The sequence below is a fragment of the Nestor notabilis genome, unplaced genomic scaffold, assembly GCF_000696875.1.
Source record: "Nestor notabilis isolate BGI_N333 unplaced genomic scaffold, ASM69687v1 scaffold16620, whole genome shotgun sequence".
NCBI classification, from domain to species: Eukaryota; Metazoa; Chordata; class Aves; order Psittaciformes; family Psittacidae; genus Nestor; species Nestor notabilis.
In genome coordinates, this window is record NW_009909874.1 from 89,922 (window position 1) to 110,679 (window position 20,758).

The 20,758-nt window shown below is 37.5% G+C and overlaps 1 protein-coding gene across 1 annotated transcript in view; it reads right to left on the minus strand.

Annotated features, from left to right (window-relative positions):
• The window catches only part of APAF1 (apoptotic peptidase activating factor 1), a 30,210-nt gene extending 11,054 nt beyond the window's left edge, over positions 1 to 19,156 (minus strand). Inside the window, exons 1-14 of the mRNA XM_010023450.1 lie at positions 19,019 to 19,156; positions 18,536 to 18,725; positions 17,073 to 17,270; positions 15,861 to 16,044; positions 14,185 to 14,297; positions 13,521 to 13,652; positions 12,915 to 13,153; positions 12,194 to 12,361; positions 10,981 to 11,112; positions 9,031 to 9,144; positions 8,269 to 8,447; positions 6,007 to 6,133; positions 3,923 to 4,048; positions 2,056 to 2,187 (exon numbers count right to left, since the gene is read on the minus strand). Coding sequence (XP_010021752.1) covers positions 2,056 to 2,187; positions 3,923 to 4,048; positions 6,007 to 6,133; positions 8,269 to 8,447; positions 9,031 to 9,144; positions 10,981 to 11,112; positions 12,194 to 12,361; positions 12,915 to 13,153; positions 13,521 to 13,652; positions 14,185 to 14,297; positions 15,861 to 16,044; positions 17,073 to 17,270; positions 18,536 to 18,725; positions 19,019 to 19,156 — 2,172 coding nt within the window. The remainder of the gene's footprint in view (positions 1 to 2,055; positions 2,188 to 3,922; positions 4,049 to 6,006; positions 6,134 to 8,268; positions 8,448 to 9,030; positions 9,145 to 10,980; positions 11,113 to 12,193; positions 12,362 to 12,914; positions 13,154 to 13,520; positions 13,653 to 14,184; positions 14,298 to 15,860; positions 16,045 to 17,072; positions 17,271 to 18,535; positions 18,726 to 19,018) is intronic.
• Positions 19,157 to 20,758: the final 1,602 nt, after the last annotated feature.

The window sequence follows — 20,758 nt, forward strand, 5'->3', positions numbered from 1 at the left end:
CTTTCAACTTCAAAGTGCAGAATTATGTAGCTTACACATAATAACAAAAATTAAACCTCTCAGGTTTGTCTTAGCCAGCCTGAATATCATCCTTGCTACATCCATACTAACAAAGTTAGAAGATTCATAGAATCATAGCATGGCTTTGGGTTGGAATCAACCTTAAAGACCATCTAGTTCTAACCCCTTCCGCTGTGGACAGGGACACCTTCCACTATATAAGGTTGCTCAAAGCCCAATCCATCGACTTGAACACTTACATGGTTGATTGGTTTTTTTTTGCTTAAGGCTCCTCCTCACTACCCCTCTCACACCCACAGTTTTCTAAATCTATAGCCCAGGCTTCCTTTCTTCACTCCTAAATTTCTTCCCTTTTTCCTATATAAATAAAAATAATTAAAAAAAAATATCTTACATTTGAGAGCTCAAGTGAGAGCTCAAAACAAGAACTGTCACTTATATGGTGTTCTCTGGGGAAAAAAAAATCAATCAGGCCTTTTTGATTATTGTGTATACATCAGTCTTGATATTCATTACTCAGGAGAAGTGTTGAACACCGTCTAAAATCCTAAAATCTCTATTCCTCCTAGCTACAGCTGGAAGTGACAGTTGCCTCACTAACAATCTCACTCCTTGCTGTCTACTCCCAACGGTTCTCTTGCACTGGAACTGGTCAACCAAGACACTACAGGGAATTAAACGAGCAGAAAACTGATCCCATCACACAGAGGTACTTGCAGAGCTGGCTCCTTGAACCATATCACTGCAGATCAGCATATGCACTACAACAAAGACACGTATTTTATTTACAGCCAGGGCATCTTCAGTGCCAGTTAACCATATGATTTGCTTAGCTGTACTGTGAAATTGCACTCTTATTTGCCATAGTCTAGGTCTTACTTGATTCTTCCAGTTTTCCCCCTTCCCTCAGATGCAGCCTCCCAGTCTGAACAGTGCCAGATAGCTAACCTGACAAACCCCTTGCTTTGGATACTGCTATTTTGTTGGCTTCCACCTTCATTTCTTTACTATTGTCCTGGGTTCAGCTACAGCAGTCATTTTTTCTCCTTCTTAGTAGCTGGGGCAGTGCTGTGTTTTTGACTTTCAGTCTGGGAACAACGCTGATAACACCGATGTTTTTAGTTGTTGCTAAGTAATGTTTACTCTGACCAAGGACTTTCTCAGTCTCATGCTTGGCCAGAGAGGAGGGGAAGCCAGGAGGAAGCAGAGACAGGACACCTGACCCAAACTGGCCAAAGGGGTATTCCATACCACAGCACGTCATGCCCAGTATATAAACTGAGGAGAGTTACCCGGAAGGCCCAGATCGCTGCTCGGGTCGGGCTGGGTATCGGTCGGCGGGTGGTGAGCGGTTGTGTCCTTTTCCCTTGTTATTCCTCTTATCATTATTACTGGTAGCAGTAGTGGTTTGTATTATACCTTAGTTACTGGAGAGCTGTTATCTCAACTCGTGGGAGTTACATTCCTTCGATTCTCCTCCCCATCCCTCCGGGAGCGGGGGGAGGAAGGAAAAGGGGGGGAGTGAGCGAGCGGCTGCGTGGTTCCAAGTTGCCGGCTGGGTTTGAACCACGACAACTATGCAAATCAATTTAATAAAAAATACGTAGCTGCTATGCTCCCACAATGCTTTTTTTCCCCCCCAATCTTTCAGCATCCAGTTTTTTACATTACTCATGTTCTCAATCCTAAATTTCTGCCTTCGTTTTTCTTATGCTGTTTTTAATCAAGTATTTCACTCCTATATTCTCCCATTCCCATACTACCTTCCAAAATTCTTGCCAAAGTCTTTGCCTTCATTCCCTACCAATAGAGGAATTGCCCATTCTCCTTCACTGAGCACAAACACTCCTTCTGTTCTGCCTCATAGAAACATGACTACAGAGCTGTAGTCAGTACTCTCAATCTGTTGTTATCTCTCTTCTACCAGGCTCATTAAAAAAAATACTAATTTATAGTGTTTAAATATATTTATACATCAGCAATTATCCTGTTACAGTAAGCAGCACGAGAACAGTCTCAAGCTTTTCTACTTACTTTGATGAAAGTGTCATTTGAGCAGGTGGCTAAAAGATACTGACCACTTCCATTATTGAACTGGCAGCAATTGACCTGCTCTGAGTGTTCTTCATAAACACACCTACATTGGCCTGTTCTTGAATTCCAGATCTAGACAAAATTGAAAGATGAAAAAGACTTTTAAATATATTTAAAGTACTTCATTTAAAAAGAAAATATATCTGTAAACTATGCTGAAATACAAATGAAGCCCTAAACCATTCTTAGTAACACCTCAAAAATGTTTTCAGAATAAAGGGAAAGCATATATATTTACACTTAGAAAGAGTAAGTTACAAGGGGAAAGGGCGTAATTCAGATTATAATTTTATAAATACTGGAATTTCACCAAGGTTTTGCTACAACAGGAAATAAAATTCCTACAAATGGGAATTAAAAATTGCAAATAATTCACATGTAACAGAAAAAAAAATAAGAAAAAAGAATTTTGGGTACATTCATCTCATGCTAGCGATAGGATTGGACTCACATTATGTTCTACTTAAAAAGAATCACTTAATACAAGTAAAATAAGTTGTAATACTGCATGATGTAAACATTAAGCATCTTTTATGTTTTGTAACAAATAGGGCTTTTTCTATTTGTTAATCGTGAATTATCCACATCCTTGTCTCTACATTGGAGAGACATCAATTTGATAGATGGACCACTCAGTGGATAAAGAACTGGCTGGATGGCCACACACGAAGATTCGTGGTCAACGGCTCAATGTCCACTTGGAGACCAGTAATGAGCGGTGTCCCTCAGGGATCGGTGTTGGGACCTGTGTTGTTCAACATCTTTCTCGGTGACATGGACAGTGGGATTGATGCACCCTCAGCAAGTTTGCCGACGACAGCAAGCTGTGTGGCTCAGTTGATACACTGGAGGGAAGGGATGCCATCCAGAGGGACCTGGACACGCTTGTCAGGTGGGCTGATGCCAACCTCATGAAGTTTAACGAAGCGAAGTGCAAGGTCCTACACCTGGGTCGACACAACCCCAGGCACAGCTACAGGCTGGGCAGAGAAGAGATTCAGAGCAGCCCTGCGGAGAAGGACTGGGGGGTATCGGTTGATGAGAAACCAAACATGAGCCAGTAGTGTGCGCTTGCAGCCCAGAAAGCCAACCGTATCCTGGGCTGCATCAAAAGAAGAGTGACCAGCAGGTCAAAAGAGGTGATCCTGCCTCTCTACTCTCGTGAGACCTCACTTGGAGTATTGTGTCCAGCTCTGGTCTCCTCAACATAAAAAGGACATGGAGCTGTTGGAGCAAGTCCAGAGGAGGGCCACGAGCATGATAAGAGGGCTGGAGCACCTCATGTATGAAGACAGGCTGAGACAGTTGGGGCTGTTCAGCCTGGAGAAAAGAAGACTGCGTGGAGACCTCATAGCAGCCTTCCAGTATCTGAAGGGGGCCTATAAGGATGCTGGGGAGGGACTCTTCATTAAGGACTGTAGTGGTAGGACAAGGGGTAATGGGTTCAAGCTTAAACAGGGGAAGTTTAGGTTAGATATAAGGAAGAAGTTCTTTACAGTGAGGGTGGTGAGGCACTGGAATGGGTTGCCCAAGGAAGCTGTGAATGCTCCATCCCTGGCAGTGTTCAAGGCCAAGCTGGACAGAGCCTTGGGCAACATAGTTTAGTGCAAGGTGTCCCTGCCCATGGCGGGGGGGTTGGAACTAGATGAGCTTAAGGTCCTTTCCAACCCTAACTATTCTATGATTCTATGATTTAAAACAGTTAAAAAAACCCCTTTAGTCTTAAGAATCTGCTCTGCCCAATTTGGTTAAAACTGAAATTAGAATTATTAGTTTGAAAAAAATTGTCTGCCCTCCATTTCCTTACCTTCACTTTTTTGTCAGCAGAACAAGTTGCTACAAATTCACCATCTGCAGAGAAAGCACAGCACAGTATTTCATCATCATGGGCACTTATCTCCAGAAGTCTCTCGCCACTTTCTGCTTTGAACACCTAAAACAATAAACAATAAAATCTTACAACTTGCATACAATTGTAAAACACAAATACAAGTCTGTCTTCTCTTAAACAGCTCTTTTTATAAAAGCTTTTAATAAAATTGGCTTACTTTTGAAAGTATTTATAATTTCAGGCAAATCAACATCATGATAAAAACATGTAATTTGAGCTTCCATTTTGTAAGGGTGATTAGAGAGAAAAAGTAAGAACTGTTTTTTAAAAAGACTGCATATGCAATGTGCTTCATTAACGACTTTTCCTGCTGTTACTCATTAAGCCTTCTTCTTTTAAGCATTTGTATTCTTAAAAATACAAATTCCAGATATATTTATGTAATATCCTTCACTGGAAAGTAAGAATTTCAGCAGAAATTGATGATTCGGGCAAAAACAAGAAACAAGTAGTGAAAAGTTGTACAGGACGACACAAGTCTCAGTCTTGAGCTAGTCATAGGCAATAAAAAGGCAATTGGAGAAAAGTGTCACGTATTAATCGAAATCCCAACATTCTGGATTTGACTTTACAGTGGTGGTGGTGGGGGAAATCAGGTCTCCCTTTCCTCCTTAACTTAGGTATTCTTAACTATTAAAACAAATCATAAGGCATTCTTTACAACAGCCTTGAGGATGCCACAGTTGTGAAGTCCATGCTTTTTTCCTTTAATTTTTCATTGAACAGGAATATCTATGATAATTAAATGATTGGTATTTACTCAAATAAGAACATAAATACTGAAGTAACAGGAAATGTATATTTACAGTAAATTCTGCAGAACATCTGTTCTTAATCTAGCAATTTTTTTTTAATTTTACAGAAAAATTAGGAGTAGCTTGAAAACTGAAAAGCTTAGGCCACTATTAGAAAAAACATTAATAATTTCAAAGTTAAAGAATAAAAAAGGAATTTTCCTATTACTTCATCAACAAAAGCTAGTTTAAATGCAATTGCAATCCACACATTTTACTTTTTTGGGTAGAAAATGAAGAGAAAAATAAGCAATCTGCTCTCAATAACGAGGCCATTTAGTACAGAAGCCCAGCACAGTAACTTCAGCACAGCATAAAATGAGTACATTGACCAGGCACTCCCCCCTTAAGTGGATGCCATGATCATAATACTGTAGAAGCCAGCAAATAAAAAAAACAAATAAAACCACAGTAACAATACATTAAGTAGCCAAATGAACAGCAACTAAGCACCACTAATGTTATTACTTTAGTACTCAACTTATCAAGCATCCAAAACAATACTAAAGGCTTGCAGACAAGTTGTTCTTTTCCCTTACCTTTGGCTGTCTGGAATATGGATGCTTTACCAGGTTACTGGCTGACTGCTAGTTTTCTTGAGAGGTGGCTTCCCCTCCAGGCAGACTGCTGGCAAATTTGTATTAGTCACTTTCCCCCCTGTCTCCCCTAATCCACTTCCTAAGCACTGCAGGCCTGTTTCCAATCTAATACTGTCCTCAAATTCAGGAGTTCATTTTTCACCACAGATTTATTTATTTTACATAAGACAATTTACTAATTAAGCACTAAAGTTACATATGTTCATTACCATCCCACAGAAATAGCAAACCTATAACTAAAAGTCTTGGTGTTTCTCAGTTCTGTAAAGGTCTGCTGTGACTGGAAATAACATTTTTGCAAGCAAATATTAAATATGCTGGGGTGTACTACTTAGGCTGTAAGCTTTTCCATATCATTAAAAGACATCTCACATTTATATATTCACTGAAATCACAGAGTTTAGCTTTCAAACTAGAAGATAACACTTACTATTCTAATCATGCAATTTGATGCTTATGTAATACACAATTTTAAATCATTTCTCTCCAATATGTTCTAGATCCCTAATATCTCCACATAACAGCAAAAGAAAAGTGACAGGACTATTAACAAACGTTATCAAATTGGTACACAGCATCTCCTTTCACTCATGCATAGGTATCTTACCTGAAGTGTTTTATCAGCTCCACATGATGCTATTCTTTGTCTATCTTTAGAAAAGCAGGCATGGTAAACTGCATCTCTATGTGGACGAACAACCAGACGGTAGAGGTTTTTCAAGGATTTTTTATTTCTACAGGGTAAGACAATTGATTTTAGACAAGTAGTACCTTTTTGTTATTCAAAATCCTCTGTAAAAAGATAGCACTTTTTCACATCTTGAGCAGTAAGCTTTACAACAATCCAACCATCCCACTATATCTTACCTCTCAGCCTTCATGATGAAGTAATACGGGTAAAACCAAAAAAATGTGAGTTATTATTGCCCTCCAATAGTTACAGCTTAGAGGTCAAGAAAGATAATATGTACACAAAAAAGTAACATGCTACATGGGCAAAGCTGATGCACTGCAAAACACAGCCATTCTAATGACATTTTTATGATCTGATATGTGCCATTTCCAAATATAAATTTCTTCCTGAGAATTCCCGTTTCCTGCAGGCTCCTTTTCAAGCTTATTCAAAAACATTTGTAAATTTGTTTAGATCTTAATAAACTTGCTTAATTTTCACATCAATGACTCACTTTTATCACTAGATATTTAAATAAAGTATATGATTGTAATTGCATTTCAATCGGAGATTAAGCACAGAATCTAACACACCTTAGATGAGTTTTGCCTCACTTCAACAAAAAAAAATCAGAATTAGTAGAAATCATAATCATCCTATTTAGCCAGATCTTAATACAGAAAGCTGTCACTGTAATAAGACAACTCTGGTGATGAGAAGATTGTTATAAGATTATTTTTTTTTTCCTAGAATCAAAATGAATCAATGTACTTCAAGTTTTTATCATTATCAGTTTCAAACTTCAGGCTTAGCATTTAAATATTGGATAAAACATCTCAAAGAAAGTAGCTGTATTCCACAATGAAAGCGATTTTTCACTGCAAAATACTGACTCATCTAAGCCAATTTTTTTTCTTTCTTTTGTATATTTTAATACACCTAAAATTGCTGGTCAAAAGAGCAGAGTATTCACCTACATATCCTATGAACCATTTCTGGACCCTTGCCCTAGGATGGGAAACATAAGCATCTGTCTCTGTTCTGCTGATTTCAGTCATGTTCTTCAGCATAATTCTCCTGCACACAAGATGAAAACCCTGAACTACCTAGAGATTTACTCCTCTGAACTGTGCAACTTCCAAGCGTTTTTGTTAGAATTCTGTTAGCTACGCAAAATGAAACAACCAAATATTCAAAGAGAAGACCTGAAAATTCAGGTATGCCTAGATTAACCTGCCTAGTTATTACCATACGTCCTGGTTTCAGCTGGGATAGAGTTAATTTTCTTCCTAGTACCTGGTGTAGTGCTGCATTTTCGACGTTAGTCTGAGAACAACGCTGATAACACACTGATGTTTTTAGTTGTAGCTAAGTAATGTCTACCCCGACCAGGACTTTTCAGTCTCTCATGCCCTGCCAGTGAGGAGGGGCACAGGAAGCCAGGAGGAAGCAGAGACAGGACACCTGACCCAAAGTAGCCAAAGGGGTATTCCATACCACAGCACGTCATGCCCAGTATAGAAACTGGGGGGAGTTACCCAGAAGGGACCGATCACTGATGGGGTCAGGCTGGGTATCGGTCAGCAGGTGGTGAACGATTGTGTTGCACATTAGTTGTTTATTCCTTTCTCACTCTATTTTCTATTATTACTATTGTTGTTGTTCTATTATTATATTTTACTTTTATTTCAATTATTAAAGAATTATTCAAATAGGAGAAATTTCAAGATTGGATAGAGATTACAAAGCCCTTTTAGTATTTCCCATCTTACTACTTCCAAAAACTTTGCAAGTTAACATGAATTATCTCCTTTTTAAAGTGTACATTTTAATAGAAAACCTAAAAGCATACTGTAACATAAACAAAACTTGTACAATTCTAACTTTAAAAGAAATACTTAGAGAAATTTCAAAGTATCTTATTTTCATCTTCATACAGTTATTTTAAAAGAACAATCATTGAGTACAGAAGTAAATATATTCCTCTATTTTTATGTAGTTATTACTTATTTGTGGCCTTACATATATATCCAGAGTTCTCTTCCTCCAACAAGTTCTTTAAAATTATTTCAATTTCTTTCCCCAGGAAAAAAAACCCACAGCAGTTCTTAAAAAGGCCATATATTGTGTTGTACATTAAATGATTTTCTTGCAACAAAGGATCAGCATATCAGCAGGTGGACTGTAGCTACTTACATCCATTCCAAATAAAATGTTCCTGTTTCACTTTGAGCATGTAGCTTGGCTTGTTGATACACCTCTGATGTCTCTGCTTGGCAAAGACCCAGCTGTATAATGTCAGGAAATGGCTGTCGTCCAAGCAGGTGCCCATTTAAGGACAGAAATTCCTGGAAGTTCTCACGTACTGTGCTATCCTACGTACAGAGCAGATTATGTCTGATACCACAGAAAGAGTATTTATTTCCTAAGTCCCCTTCACTTTTTTAATTTTCTATACAGCTAAGATTCTTATAGAAACACTTAATTCTATTTTTCTATTTAGTTCTATTAGCAAGTACCTATGACAGACTGAAATATTTCATTATCCTGTTCAGGAAAGCATATTATCCTTATTCCTCAAAAAAAGAATATTGGCAACAGCGATTTACTCAATAAGCAGTCAATATGAAAGATTGTTTGAGGTAGCCAACAATATTCTATACCTCCTCAAAAGCAGATTACCATATGTACCCACCATTAAGTATGGCTCTCCACCTTAGTTACTGAGTTCCATGGTCAATTACTTGGGTGTGCACTGAAGTTACAGTTAAAACTGAAAACTAAGTTTTCTTAAATTTTCTCTTTTCAGAGTTAAAGTTTAACTTAGTACCAGTTTTATGTTTCAGTTTTTTAAGCTTTCTATACATGTGCTGTATATACATACACCCAACAGAATGCAATTACAAAATAGAAAAATGTATTTGTAACGGACTGATCATTTACCTTTTAGTATCATACCTTTTGATCCAGGATTGAACTATATTCTACATATTCATGAATCAGATGAGCAGGCCCTACCAACTCAGTTTTAGCTTTAATCCAATCTAAAGAAAACATAAGATCACGGAGTTCCTACAGGAAATAAAAATTCAAATTCAGAGCGTAAGTTTCACAACAGAATCTACTTAAGGGGAAAAAGAAAAGCACAGGAAATACATTAGGCATTTAATATGCTTCAGTACAATTGTCTTTAGTTAAAAACTTAGGCAATTTCCTTGTTTCATGCATCTTACTCTATCTGGTATGGAAATTCTGGGTATAAAAGGCTAAGCTTGTTATTTAAGGACTGCTATTTGATACAGCTAGTCAGAAAAGGGATGGGGGTACAAAGCAGAACTTAACTTGTAGCATACAAGACCTGGTTTAAGATAAAACTCTGGTCTACCTTCTTCTAGTTCAGTCTAGCAAATATCACTCTGCTAATACTCATCTGTTGTTCTTCCTAACAGATACTGAATTTGGATTTCAGCAAAAAAATCTGTTATAGTTGCATTTAACTTAGAAAAAAAAAAGAAGCTTATTTAAAAGGCAATCAGAAACTGGAAATAGAATTATGACAATAGAAGATTTCATTTGGAAGGGACCTACAATGATCATCTAGTCCAATTGCCTGACCAATTCAGGGCTGACCAAATGCTAAAGCATGTTGTTAAGGGCATTGCCCTAATACTTCTTGAAACAGGCTTGGGACATTGAACATTCCTCTAGGAAGCCTGTTTGAGTGTTGAACCACCCTCTCGGTAGAGAAATGCTTCCTAATGTCCAGCCTAAATCTCCCCTGGTGCAGCTTTTAAGCATTTCCATGTGTCATATCTCAGGGAGAAGAGTTCAGAACTGCCCTCTCCACTTCCCCTCCTCAGGAAGCTGCAGAGGGCAATGAGGTCAGCCCTTAGCCTCTTTTTCTCCAAACCAGACAATCCCAAATTCCTCAGGTACTCCTCACAGGACATTCCTTCCAGCCCCCTCACCAACAACATTGCCCTCCTCCACATGCATTCAAGGATCTTCATTTCTTAAATTGTGGGGCCCAGAACTGCATACTGTACTTGAAGTGAGGCTACACCAATGCTGAATATAGCAAGATAATAATTTCTCTTGAGCAGCTGGTTATACTGTCTTTGATGCACCCCAGGATGCAGTTTGTCCTCCAGGCTGCCAGGACACACTGCCGATTTCTGTTGAGCCTGCTGTCTACCAGCACCACCAGGTCCCTTTCTGCAGGGCTGCTCTCCAGCCACTCCTCTCCCAGTTTATACTTGTGTCCACCCTAGGTGTAGAATCCAGCATTTAGACTTCTTAAATTTCATCCCATTAATCATTGTCCAATCCTCCAATCTATCTAGGTCCCTCTGAAAGGTCCCTCAAGAGAGTCAAGAGCACCTCCCAGTTTGGTATCATCATCAAACTTGCTAATGGTGCATTCAACTCAAGATCATTGATAACAACACTGAACAGGACTGGGCCTTAAATTGAAACCTGAGGAACACCAGCATATCCTCTCATCTCACAGTTGGATGACTTGTCCAGAAGGATTCTGTGGGGGACAGTATCAAAAGCCTTATTAAAATACATAAAAAAACCTATATCCACTGTAGTTAAGCCTGGGTATTCAAAAAGGTTTAGAGAAGATTTCTCAGCAAAGCTTCTTAGAAAGGAAAATACAAGTCCTTATGATACAAAATAGGAAATCTTCTTAAGAACTGGCTGAAAAGATAAGATACAAAGGGTAGAAATAAGGTAGTTTTCATAACAGACAGTGAATATCAGTGGAGTGCCTAAAGGACTTTCTGTTGAGTGTTTACCTATCTGCTCTACAGCCTGGGAGAAGAGAGGTTCGGGTGGGAAAAAGCCAGGGGGAAAGGCTAGGTGGATCAAGAAGGGAAACAGAGGGCACTAGTCAGAACTCACCTTCTGCATGTTGGCACCAGCCATATGATATGCTAGGAAGTTATACCAATACATGCAATCCTCTTGAGATGGAACAGGTGTATTAAGTTTGTAATATTTCTTGTACTGATTTACTATGTTTTTATGTAGCTCCTGCAATGTGAATTAAAACATACTATCCGTTAATACTATACCAAGGTATGGATTGGTTTCAGTATTGAGAAAGTACTAATAATATTATATTGTATATAGTTTTGATGAATAGTATTATTTCTCAACCATAATACATGAACAATAAATAACAATAAAACAAGAAAAGCTTACTTTCCAAACTGTATACTTTACCTAATTTATCACTGAAAACTTCTCCAGAAACATCCTCTGGATATCGAAAGACAGAAAAGCAAGCTGTTAACCTTTGTCCTCAGGCTAAGAACAGCTGCCAAATCACTCTTCACATTAAAAGTGGATAGCTAACAAAAAAAAGACCCTTACATATATAGAATCATAGAATAGTTAGGGTTGGAAAGGACCTTAAGATCATCTAGTTCCACTACACCAGGTTGCTTGAGGCCCCATCCAACCTGGCCTTGAACACTGCCAGGGATGGGGCACTTACCACTTCTCTGGGCAACCCACTCCAGTGCCTCACCACCCTCACTGTAAAGAACTTCTTCCTTATATCTAATCTAAACTTCCCCTGTTTAAGCTTGAACCCATTACCCCTTGTCCTACCACTACAGTCCCTAATGAAGCAAGTGTAATAACTTGCCTTTTCTTCATATCTACTCTTTGCCCTGTCCTTCAGAACTGATAAATTTATTTGGTGCAAGTTACAGGTCCTCTCCCCTGTAAGTATTGCCTTAAATTGAAAAGGGGGGGGGGGGAAAAATTCTCTGTAGAAAGAAACTCACTATTCTGGTAGGGTCTTGATGCCTTTGGAATTACCAGTGGGCCATTCCATCTCCTGCTGGAAATGTCTTTGACAGAAAAATAATAGATACAGAGTCTTCTCTCAGTGTAGTTTCTTAGCTCCAAATGGAACCATCAGGAAATCACTCCACAGTTTCAAGTTGAAAATAAATGGTTTTAATTAGCCAGCATTAAGTTTAACTGCACTGTGGACCTATTCTATGAACCTACTCTGGATGCCATTTAACAAAGCAACATTTTCTGAAGAACACCTAGCTTTGGAGAGAAAAGGTAAAATTGAATAGACTAGTCAATATCCTACCTGAAGATGGTTGCGATTCTTCTCTGTAAGAAAGTCAAGCTGAAGATCATGTAAATAATAATGGAATGACTTCCCATTACGATCACAGAACAACAGCGATTTGTTAACAAATTCCTGTAGTATATCTTCAACTTCTTCAGTTTCCATATCCCAAAGAATACAGAGAACCTAAGAAAGCACATTAAAACAGAAAAGCATCAGAACTAAGGGGAAGTATGACTTGTATAAATATCATAACAGGCTACCAATTAACTGACAAAAAAACACATGCTAACAGATATAGACAGATTATCATTTGTAATAAATTCAGTAAGTTACCAATTGTTTCATACCAAACTACAGAATAGGTAATACAAGTTAACCCATCTTTTGTCTATTTGTGCTGATTTATGGTGATCCTATCTTTTTCTTAAATAAGACAAATTTCACAAAGCAGTTTTTAAGCCTTTAGAGAGCTCAATTACAATCTAATTTAAAAACTGTATATGGAATGCACATTAAACTTAAACATTATGAATACATTTGCTCAGTTACCATTTTGTTTCCCTATCAACAATAAAAGTCATGATGCGATAATGGACCTGACCTACCCAATCTAGCAATTACTGTTAAGTTACATACAGCATAAGTTATACACAACAAACACAAATTACATTAATTCTTTAAAATTATTTTTGGTAGCTCACTAAAAATGATGAGATTTCTGCATTGCTGTTATTACCTTAGTAGGTACTTTAACATCTTTTGGGAGGATAGAGAGGTCTTTATAGTAGTCCTTATAATTGTCATTCAGGTGCTCAACACTTATGGACATTGCTTCATCAAGGGCTTCATAATCATATGAAGAAGATTTTCTTATTCTTTTAAACTGCTTATTCTGCAGCTGCTTCAGATAGTATTCCCAGCGACTGGGGAAGTCTCTTAACAATGCACCTATCAAGGATATCACAAGAGGAGAACCTGAAGGAAAAGATTATATTAGTCTTAGAGGTTCTCAGGAACACATTCAAGAGGTTAAATAAATTAGATACTTTACCCAATACATTGATTAAATTCTTGAGGTGTGGAGAACAGACAACCAAAACATGACATCTGCAAACTTATCACATTTAAGTGTAATAGGGGATCAGCTGAAGAAAACTACTCAAAAATCAACATGAGACACTTCTACTTAGTTTAAAAAAAAAAAAAAAAAAAATCAAAGCACTTCTATTTTACTTAAGGTACACAGGATTAAAGCATGTTCGCTCCTCTATGTTTAAGTCAAAATCTAGAAGAAAAACATACATTCAGTGCTAAATGGTATGTTAAAGAGTGGTAAGTATACCTTTGCATTCCCTTACAAGGCAGTTAGCTTGTTCTGGCAGTTCTGATATTTTCATATTCACAAATAGGGATAAAACCTCCAGTCCTTTCTCATGTGCTAATCCACTTTCCACATGAACCTCATACTTATTGCCTAGACATAGAAACATGGGAAAATTTTAAAACATAAAAAATCCTATGAAACTGAGAGTATTTTCCAAGCAAAATCTGGAGCAATGGATTTAGCTCATGATTTTTTGCATAGTATTTTATATGCTTCGTACCAAGAAGACTACAAATTCCACTATCAGAATCAAGTTTGCATTAGAGACACAAAAAACTTAGACTATAATCTAATAATTAGAAATGCATTATGGTCATATAGTACCAGTGATTATTTAATAGTATAGAGATAATCAGTCTACAGCAGCAGTGTCGCAGAGGTTAATGTGTCCTGTTGAGAATCTTTGCAGTCTTCAGTGTAGACATATAACTTTCAGGATAACATATAACATTTATTTCACAAAGAGCATAAAGTCTTACAAAGCAGAATTTTAAAACTTCTGCACAAGTTGATAGACAGATTCTACTAGATTCTTTAAAAAAAAAAAAAAATCACAAGAAAAAATTGCATACATATACACACAAAATCTGTGATGTCTGCAGCAGAGGAAACTGTTCCTTACCTGCCACAGCATCTGTTATGCTCCTGTCCCTGCTGGTGATAAGAACCTGACATTGATTATCAAATGCTTTTAATACCCAGGAATCCCAAATGTCATCCAGGATCAGAAGAGATCTAATGCAAGAAGAAACATTGCAGATTTCAGATCAACTATTAGTGCTACAATACAATATTGCATTTCAATAATGAAAGAAAATTTTCAGCATTTACAATGTATCACTGCATAAATTTTTTATATAAATAAGTAAATTATCTTGTGGAAGGTGGGGGTTGGAACTAGATGATCTTTAAGGTGCCTTCCAACACAAACCATTCTATGATTCTATGACCTTAAGTGGGCATTAAAGGCTGCAAGAAAGGTGAATGCAAGTATCTCAAAAAAACCCAAAAACCAAAAAAAACCAACCCCCCCAAAAAAAATCCCACCCTGCTTTATAGCTACAACTGAAGCATAAACAATAAAGTTCTGAGAAATATCTCCATTAACAGATGCCAGGAAAACCAGAAATATATACTCTGTTTTCAAGTCATCATACATCATAAATGAAGAAAAAAGTTGTACAGGACTACGTAACAACTCTGCTTGACCCAGGCTAGTGATAAGCTTTGTGGAAGAAACCATTTCAGCTTCCTTTTGTCTTGAGAGTTTTCAGTTTTGTTCTGGTACCTTCAGAAAGCTGTAAGACTAATCCTCCTGTGAAGGAATTATCTTGGATGCTGAGGTTCTTTTTACATAAAAAATATTTTATAGTGACTATCTATTCAAATCCTATGGCTAGTCACGTTTCTAGGCTGCTATATAGCCTAGAATAATGCACCTGCCTATATCTGACAAAGAAATTACTCAAAACTGTTTTTAAAATGTTACAAGGGAGCAAGAAGTCAAAAAGATTGGCTAGCAAGTAGATTCATGAAAAGAAATAGCAGTTATTTGCATTCTGTGTGTTTTGTGGTGGAAAGAAAAGTTACTGAAACCAAATCCTACAACTCCTTTACATGGACTGCTCTTTTTTGGTCTTAAGGGATGGAATTTTCAGCTACACTAGTCATTGGTTAAATTGTCCAATTGCCACTGAAGCATGCCAAGACTTGGCCATTTATCTTCAGCTAAATGACACTTGTGCCATCAACGATTATAAATAAGGATTTTATCCTTCATAAGCAAGTGCATATACATTATGCCACGCTTTCAAAGTTGCATGTCTTGAATACCCGTATCTCATTTTTATACAGTTTCTCTATTAATACTCTTTCGGTAAATCAGAGTTTACAAGAATACTATCATAGCCATAAATTACTCATTTTGTGATACACAAATACAATACTGTCTTATACATCTGCCACTAGCATCTATTTACCTTTCGATTTTTGTACACTTATCTGAACTTATTCTTTTATCACACATAAGTCAGTAGTTTAGAAAGTTTTAACTCCTATAAAAGAATTAAAATTCTAGAACTATTCAGAGCTTCACCCTGAATAACAATTCCTAATTATTTACAGTAAAACAAGAAAAGGGGACGCAAAAAGAGTTAGGAAGTTGGTATACAAAAAAAAAAAAAAACCCACACCAGAGAGACATGTAACCACAACACAGACACCTTAGATGATTAGACCAAAGTTACTCTGCAAAGTTCTATCAGTTAAAAGAATAGTGTTTCATTTTACTGACATCACCTGGGATATTTGCGTAGCATCAGTAAACGAAGACGATCTTTAGCCTCCTCAATGTTAAGTGGTGGCCTTTGTGAAAGAGTGGAGTCATGTTCTAATCTACTACAGAGATTCTGAAGTTTTATTAGGAGTCCTGCTTTGTCCTGTTTTCCAACAGAGATCCAGTGAACTCCTCCTGGAAAATAACCTAACAAGAAAAGCAGTATTAATCATGCTATACATTTAATATCAGAAATATTTAATAGCATCTTACAATAGCAATCAATAACTTGATTACAATTAAAATATAAAAGTTTATAGCCTATTGAAAACCAACTTTATAACTTTACCATTAACACACTAGGACGGTTCTACAAGACCACTATTTTTTAAAGAACAGGTTCTGTAGGGCAAGTTCCCACAGAGAATTCACACCACCACTGATGCTGTCACCCCTCCTCTCTATATGCCTTCCTGCCTATCCATTTACAATCCCTACTGCATCCACCTTCCTACTAGTCTGACTTAACATTTACTTTTATAACTCTCTACTACTGCAGGAATTCAGAGTTTGGGATGTGAAAATTATCCCAAAACAGCAAAAAAGAAGTCATCTAGAAGAGTCAGCTGTAGCAGAGGATGCTGTAGTCTGTATCCCTACATCATATTTTCTAACACCCAAGTCCCTCTTTCTCCTCCAAGTGTCCTGTAGTGGGGCGGGGGGGGAGTGGAATAGTCATTAAATGGTTTCATTTCTGATCTGCTTTCAGCTAAAGTGATACTAGTGTAATCAATCCACAAATGCTTGCCATTATTAAAATATATGCAAAAGTTAGAGCAAGATTTTTTAAACTCACATAACAAGAAGAAACTAAGGACTTAACAAGCAATGCCCCAAAGGGATATAAACTAGATACAATTATTCTGCACTAACAGAAATATCAACTTCAAGTTAATTAAGGATGCTTCCACTCTCATAAGCCAAAGTAGATTCCAAGGGAAAAAGCTATTCAGAACCTTTTCCCATAAATTAATAAAACACTTAGTGATCCTGGAGCACCGAATGGTTATGAAAGCTGTAAGTTGCAAGCAAACACTTCAGAAGCACCTAAAGAATTTAGAAACCTAATTCCTAAATTACTTTAAAGATTACATACGATATTTCACCATGTATGTCCAATACACATATACCTATAGTCATTTTTATAAAAAATATACATGTTTTTCTAAAAGTACCTTCCAAGAGATGATGATCCCTTAAAGCTTCTGCTGTTAAAACAGTCTTCCCGCAACCTGCCATTCCATAAACTGTGACCCAGCCCGGATCACTTCCCAAGCAGCACAGTTTCTGTTTAATAGCATCTACTAGTTCTGGCCGAGTGACAAACACAACAGGTCTCTGTGGTACACCTCCTTCGCAGAGAACTGTCTTAACTGAAGTTAAAAATAAACAATAAAAAGGGAAACATGAAAATAAGAAGTAACTTCTAAATGTGATGCCTCTTCAAATCAAACAACTCCCCACCCCAAACAACTAGCAGGCTCTACCCCCCACCTTGTGTCCCATACAAATGCTCTAAAAACTACTTGACTCGCAGCACCAAATACTGAAAAAATATTGCTTTTTAGAAATAAATTACTTAACAGACAACTAGCCTCCTACCTACAGGAGTGTTCCAATTAATAAGTACATGCGAGGCAAACTAGTTACATCAATCCACAGAAGTGAAAAGATAATTAACAGCTCCAGTAGAAACCCTGGCAAACACAAGAGCTCAGCTACACCCAACAATCAAGTCACTTTCTCAGCCAGAAGTTACTGATGCATGGATGCAGCAGAAAAGAAAGCATGTTTTGTAAGGCTTTTACTTAGTAATTAACAACAGCACAACACTGTGGTTCAAGCAAGACTTCCTTTCATTTAAGCTAAGATAGCATGACTTGCAATAGAGCAGGTAAAGCATAGCAGGAAAGAAAATGTGCACTTTATCACAAAGTGGCCATATGCAGTGCCGTATTATACTGATAAACTCTGGGAATTCTTACTCGGGTAATCAAATTTCCACATGCCTACGACACTTCTTAAAATGTAGCGTGCCAGTAAATACGGCAGTTAATCATATGCAGTTAAACAGCTCTTCCCAGTAGAAACTACCAATTTATCTCATGTCAGTCAAAGATGATACTGATGACAAAGTAGGTAAAAGTTAGGAATTTATGTAGGGTAACTAAACCATCTGGTGGAGAGAATTAGAAACCTAGTAACTAGATCAGATGCTGGAATGTAGGCTGAGAGATTACAGACTACAATTCACAATAAATGTTGACATTTTTGAGGCTATAACTTTTTATGTTAGATTCAACTTTAATACATATAGGAGGTCTTTAGCATACAACAAAAATGTTAAAATTTAGAGAAAACTGTGAGAGCTTCAGGTTTCCCTCTTTTAAAATAGACATTATTGTGAACATTTTCCAGATAACCTACAAAAGTCATAACTGTTAACTCACCTGCCATATTAAATATATGACATACAGACATACTAGTACCACTATGACTACTACACTACCACAACAAGCGAATGCACCAACTACTCCTTTTTCACTGAAACAGGTATTACAGACAGTCACTTAGTAAGAAATAAAAAAGGCATCTGGTCTTTACTTTCAAGCACAGGGATTGCTGTAGTTACACTGACCGTACGAAGTCATTCCATCCATCGAACTCTTTCTGTTACCAGAGTAGACGGCAGGGATGCCATCCTGAAGAAGTGCAGCAAGATCACTGTATCCTTCATGAAGTAGTGCATTATAGAAGGATCTATATGAATTATTATCTTTTGTAAGAATAATGTTTATTAGCATTGCTGCTCGCTCCTTCTGTGTATTCTAGGGAATAAAAAAAACCAAACCAACAAAACATTAAAATAGATGTCATATATGGAACTAAGAGACCTTAGAACTTATCAAATCTAACACTGTAAATTATAGATGGTTTACAGTTACAGAAACAACTTACCAAGCCCTTAACTCAATGAAGTGCAATAAAAACTGCATGCTAAGCACATGCTTAAGAATTTCCTGAATCCAGGAATGAGACAGACAGAAATTACTATTTTTAAAACAATGATATAACACATGAGTAGACTAGGAAGACAAATAACAGTGAGAGATGGTTCTACCTGTTGTCTTACTCTCTCCTCCTCCTGTAATGTTAGCACTTCGTCAGAAATCATATGATCCATAATATAGGAAGTCTTGATGTCTTTTTCCAATGCTTGGCGATTCATAAGTAAATAATTTCTACTCTTGACATCCATATTTCTTCAGTGTGAAAAAGCAGGGGGATGGTTGGAAGAAAGTCAAGTCAGAACCAGAATATAACTTACAAGTACAAGGAAAAAAGTTTTAAAACAGCTTATGAATTCTTGTTTTAAACTCAGAAAAAGTAGCAGAGCATCTGCATTAGTGGAAAACAGCGTGAATCTTCAGGCAAGCTCATATTACAAACGGCAGAAAGCTAAAAAATTTAGCTGTTTTTTTACTTTCTGCCTTGATAAAGAGACTTTCATACTACTGTTACAAGAATGTAATTATACTGTTTATGACTCATTAGTCTAGCTCAGCGAGACAGTACAGCAGCATTAAAAAAACCACCAGGGAAATCTGATATTCCTTTTCAACAGAATAAAAAAAGGTGTATTAATATTTAAGTTGCAATAGTTCACAGGCTACAGTATTCTCGAAACACTGTTTAGATGCCATATGCTATCATGTTTAATAAAACCATACAGCTAAGTGTTATAATTAATCTGGCTTCATTATTTCTCCAATTGCTCCAGTTGAAGGCATATAAAGTAAGTATAAAAAGAATTTCAATCTTTAACAATTATTAGACCTATAGTAAAACTTTTGAGCTCACTACATGAATGGAAGTTTTCATTAAAAAAGCAAATATATACTACTAATTCTGAGTAAAAAAGAAAAAATCTGAGTCCTTTTCCACATTTCTATGAATATATGTTTATGAACACTTGCAGAACTAAAGAATCACAGTCTGTGCAGTCTAGTATTCTAGAGACTTCCTGAATGTCTCCATGAAAAAGTCTTCTCCCCACCCACTACGTCCCTCAAATTTTTGAAGTCCTTGGGTCATGTGAGTGGGACAACGGGATGAGAAAGAGGACTGGTCTCATAGCTGACAGCACTGGGCAGAACTACAACAGAAAATAAAATTCCAGTGTACCAAATCCCATGAGATAAAATCGATGTTGTCTCCAAGTTCAGGACTTCATACAGGTACACTCAGATCTCAACACACTATGGAAGATGGAGCATTCAACCCCGCCAATGACTGAGCTATACCTTCATCAGCATTTTCATAACTATAAACTTGCATTCGTCCTCTAGGTCATAAAAAAACGTGCCTGAAGACAAGAGAAGAAAACTACTGTCTACTACACAAAGGTTTTCCAAAAGTGATCAACTCTAAGTCCCAAATGATCTCCCCGATCACACAATCCTGCACAGTGACCGAAGGCTCCATAGACACCTGCAAACTCCATGGAGCAACTACAAAGCTGCCTGCAGAAGCGCTCCCCTTTTCCTCCACTCCTCCTTTCAGGAGCCGGGTAGATGTAGAACAACTGCCTTTGGACAAGCCCGCGCCGGAGCGCCTCTTCCGCCGTACTCACAGAATTCCCTGTTTTCACTGAAAATGAGGTGGTTGGGAAAGTCTTACACCCTCCCTTGACCCCACCGCATCCCTCAGGAGCGGGGACGGGAACGCTTCCCAGTCGAAAAACGTCCAGGTTAAAGATAAACAAATAATTAAGCCACCCGTGAGGCAAATGCAAAACGAAAGCACCTCGCAAACACAGAAAACAAAGGCTTACCTCACACCCAGACACGCCTCGGCGTTA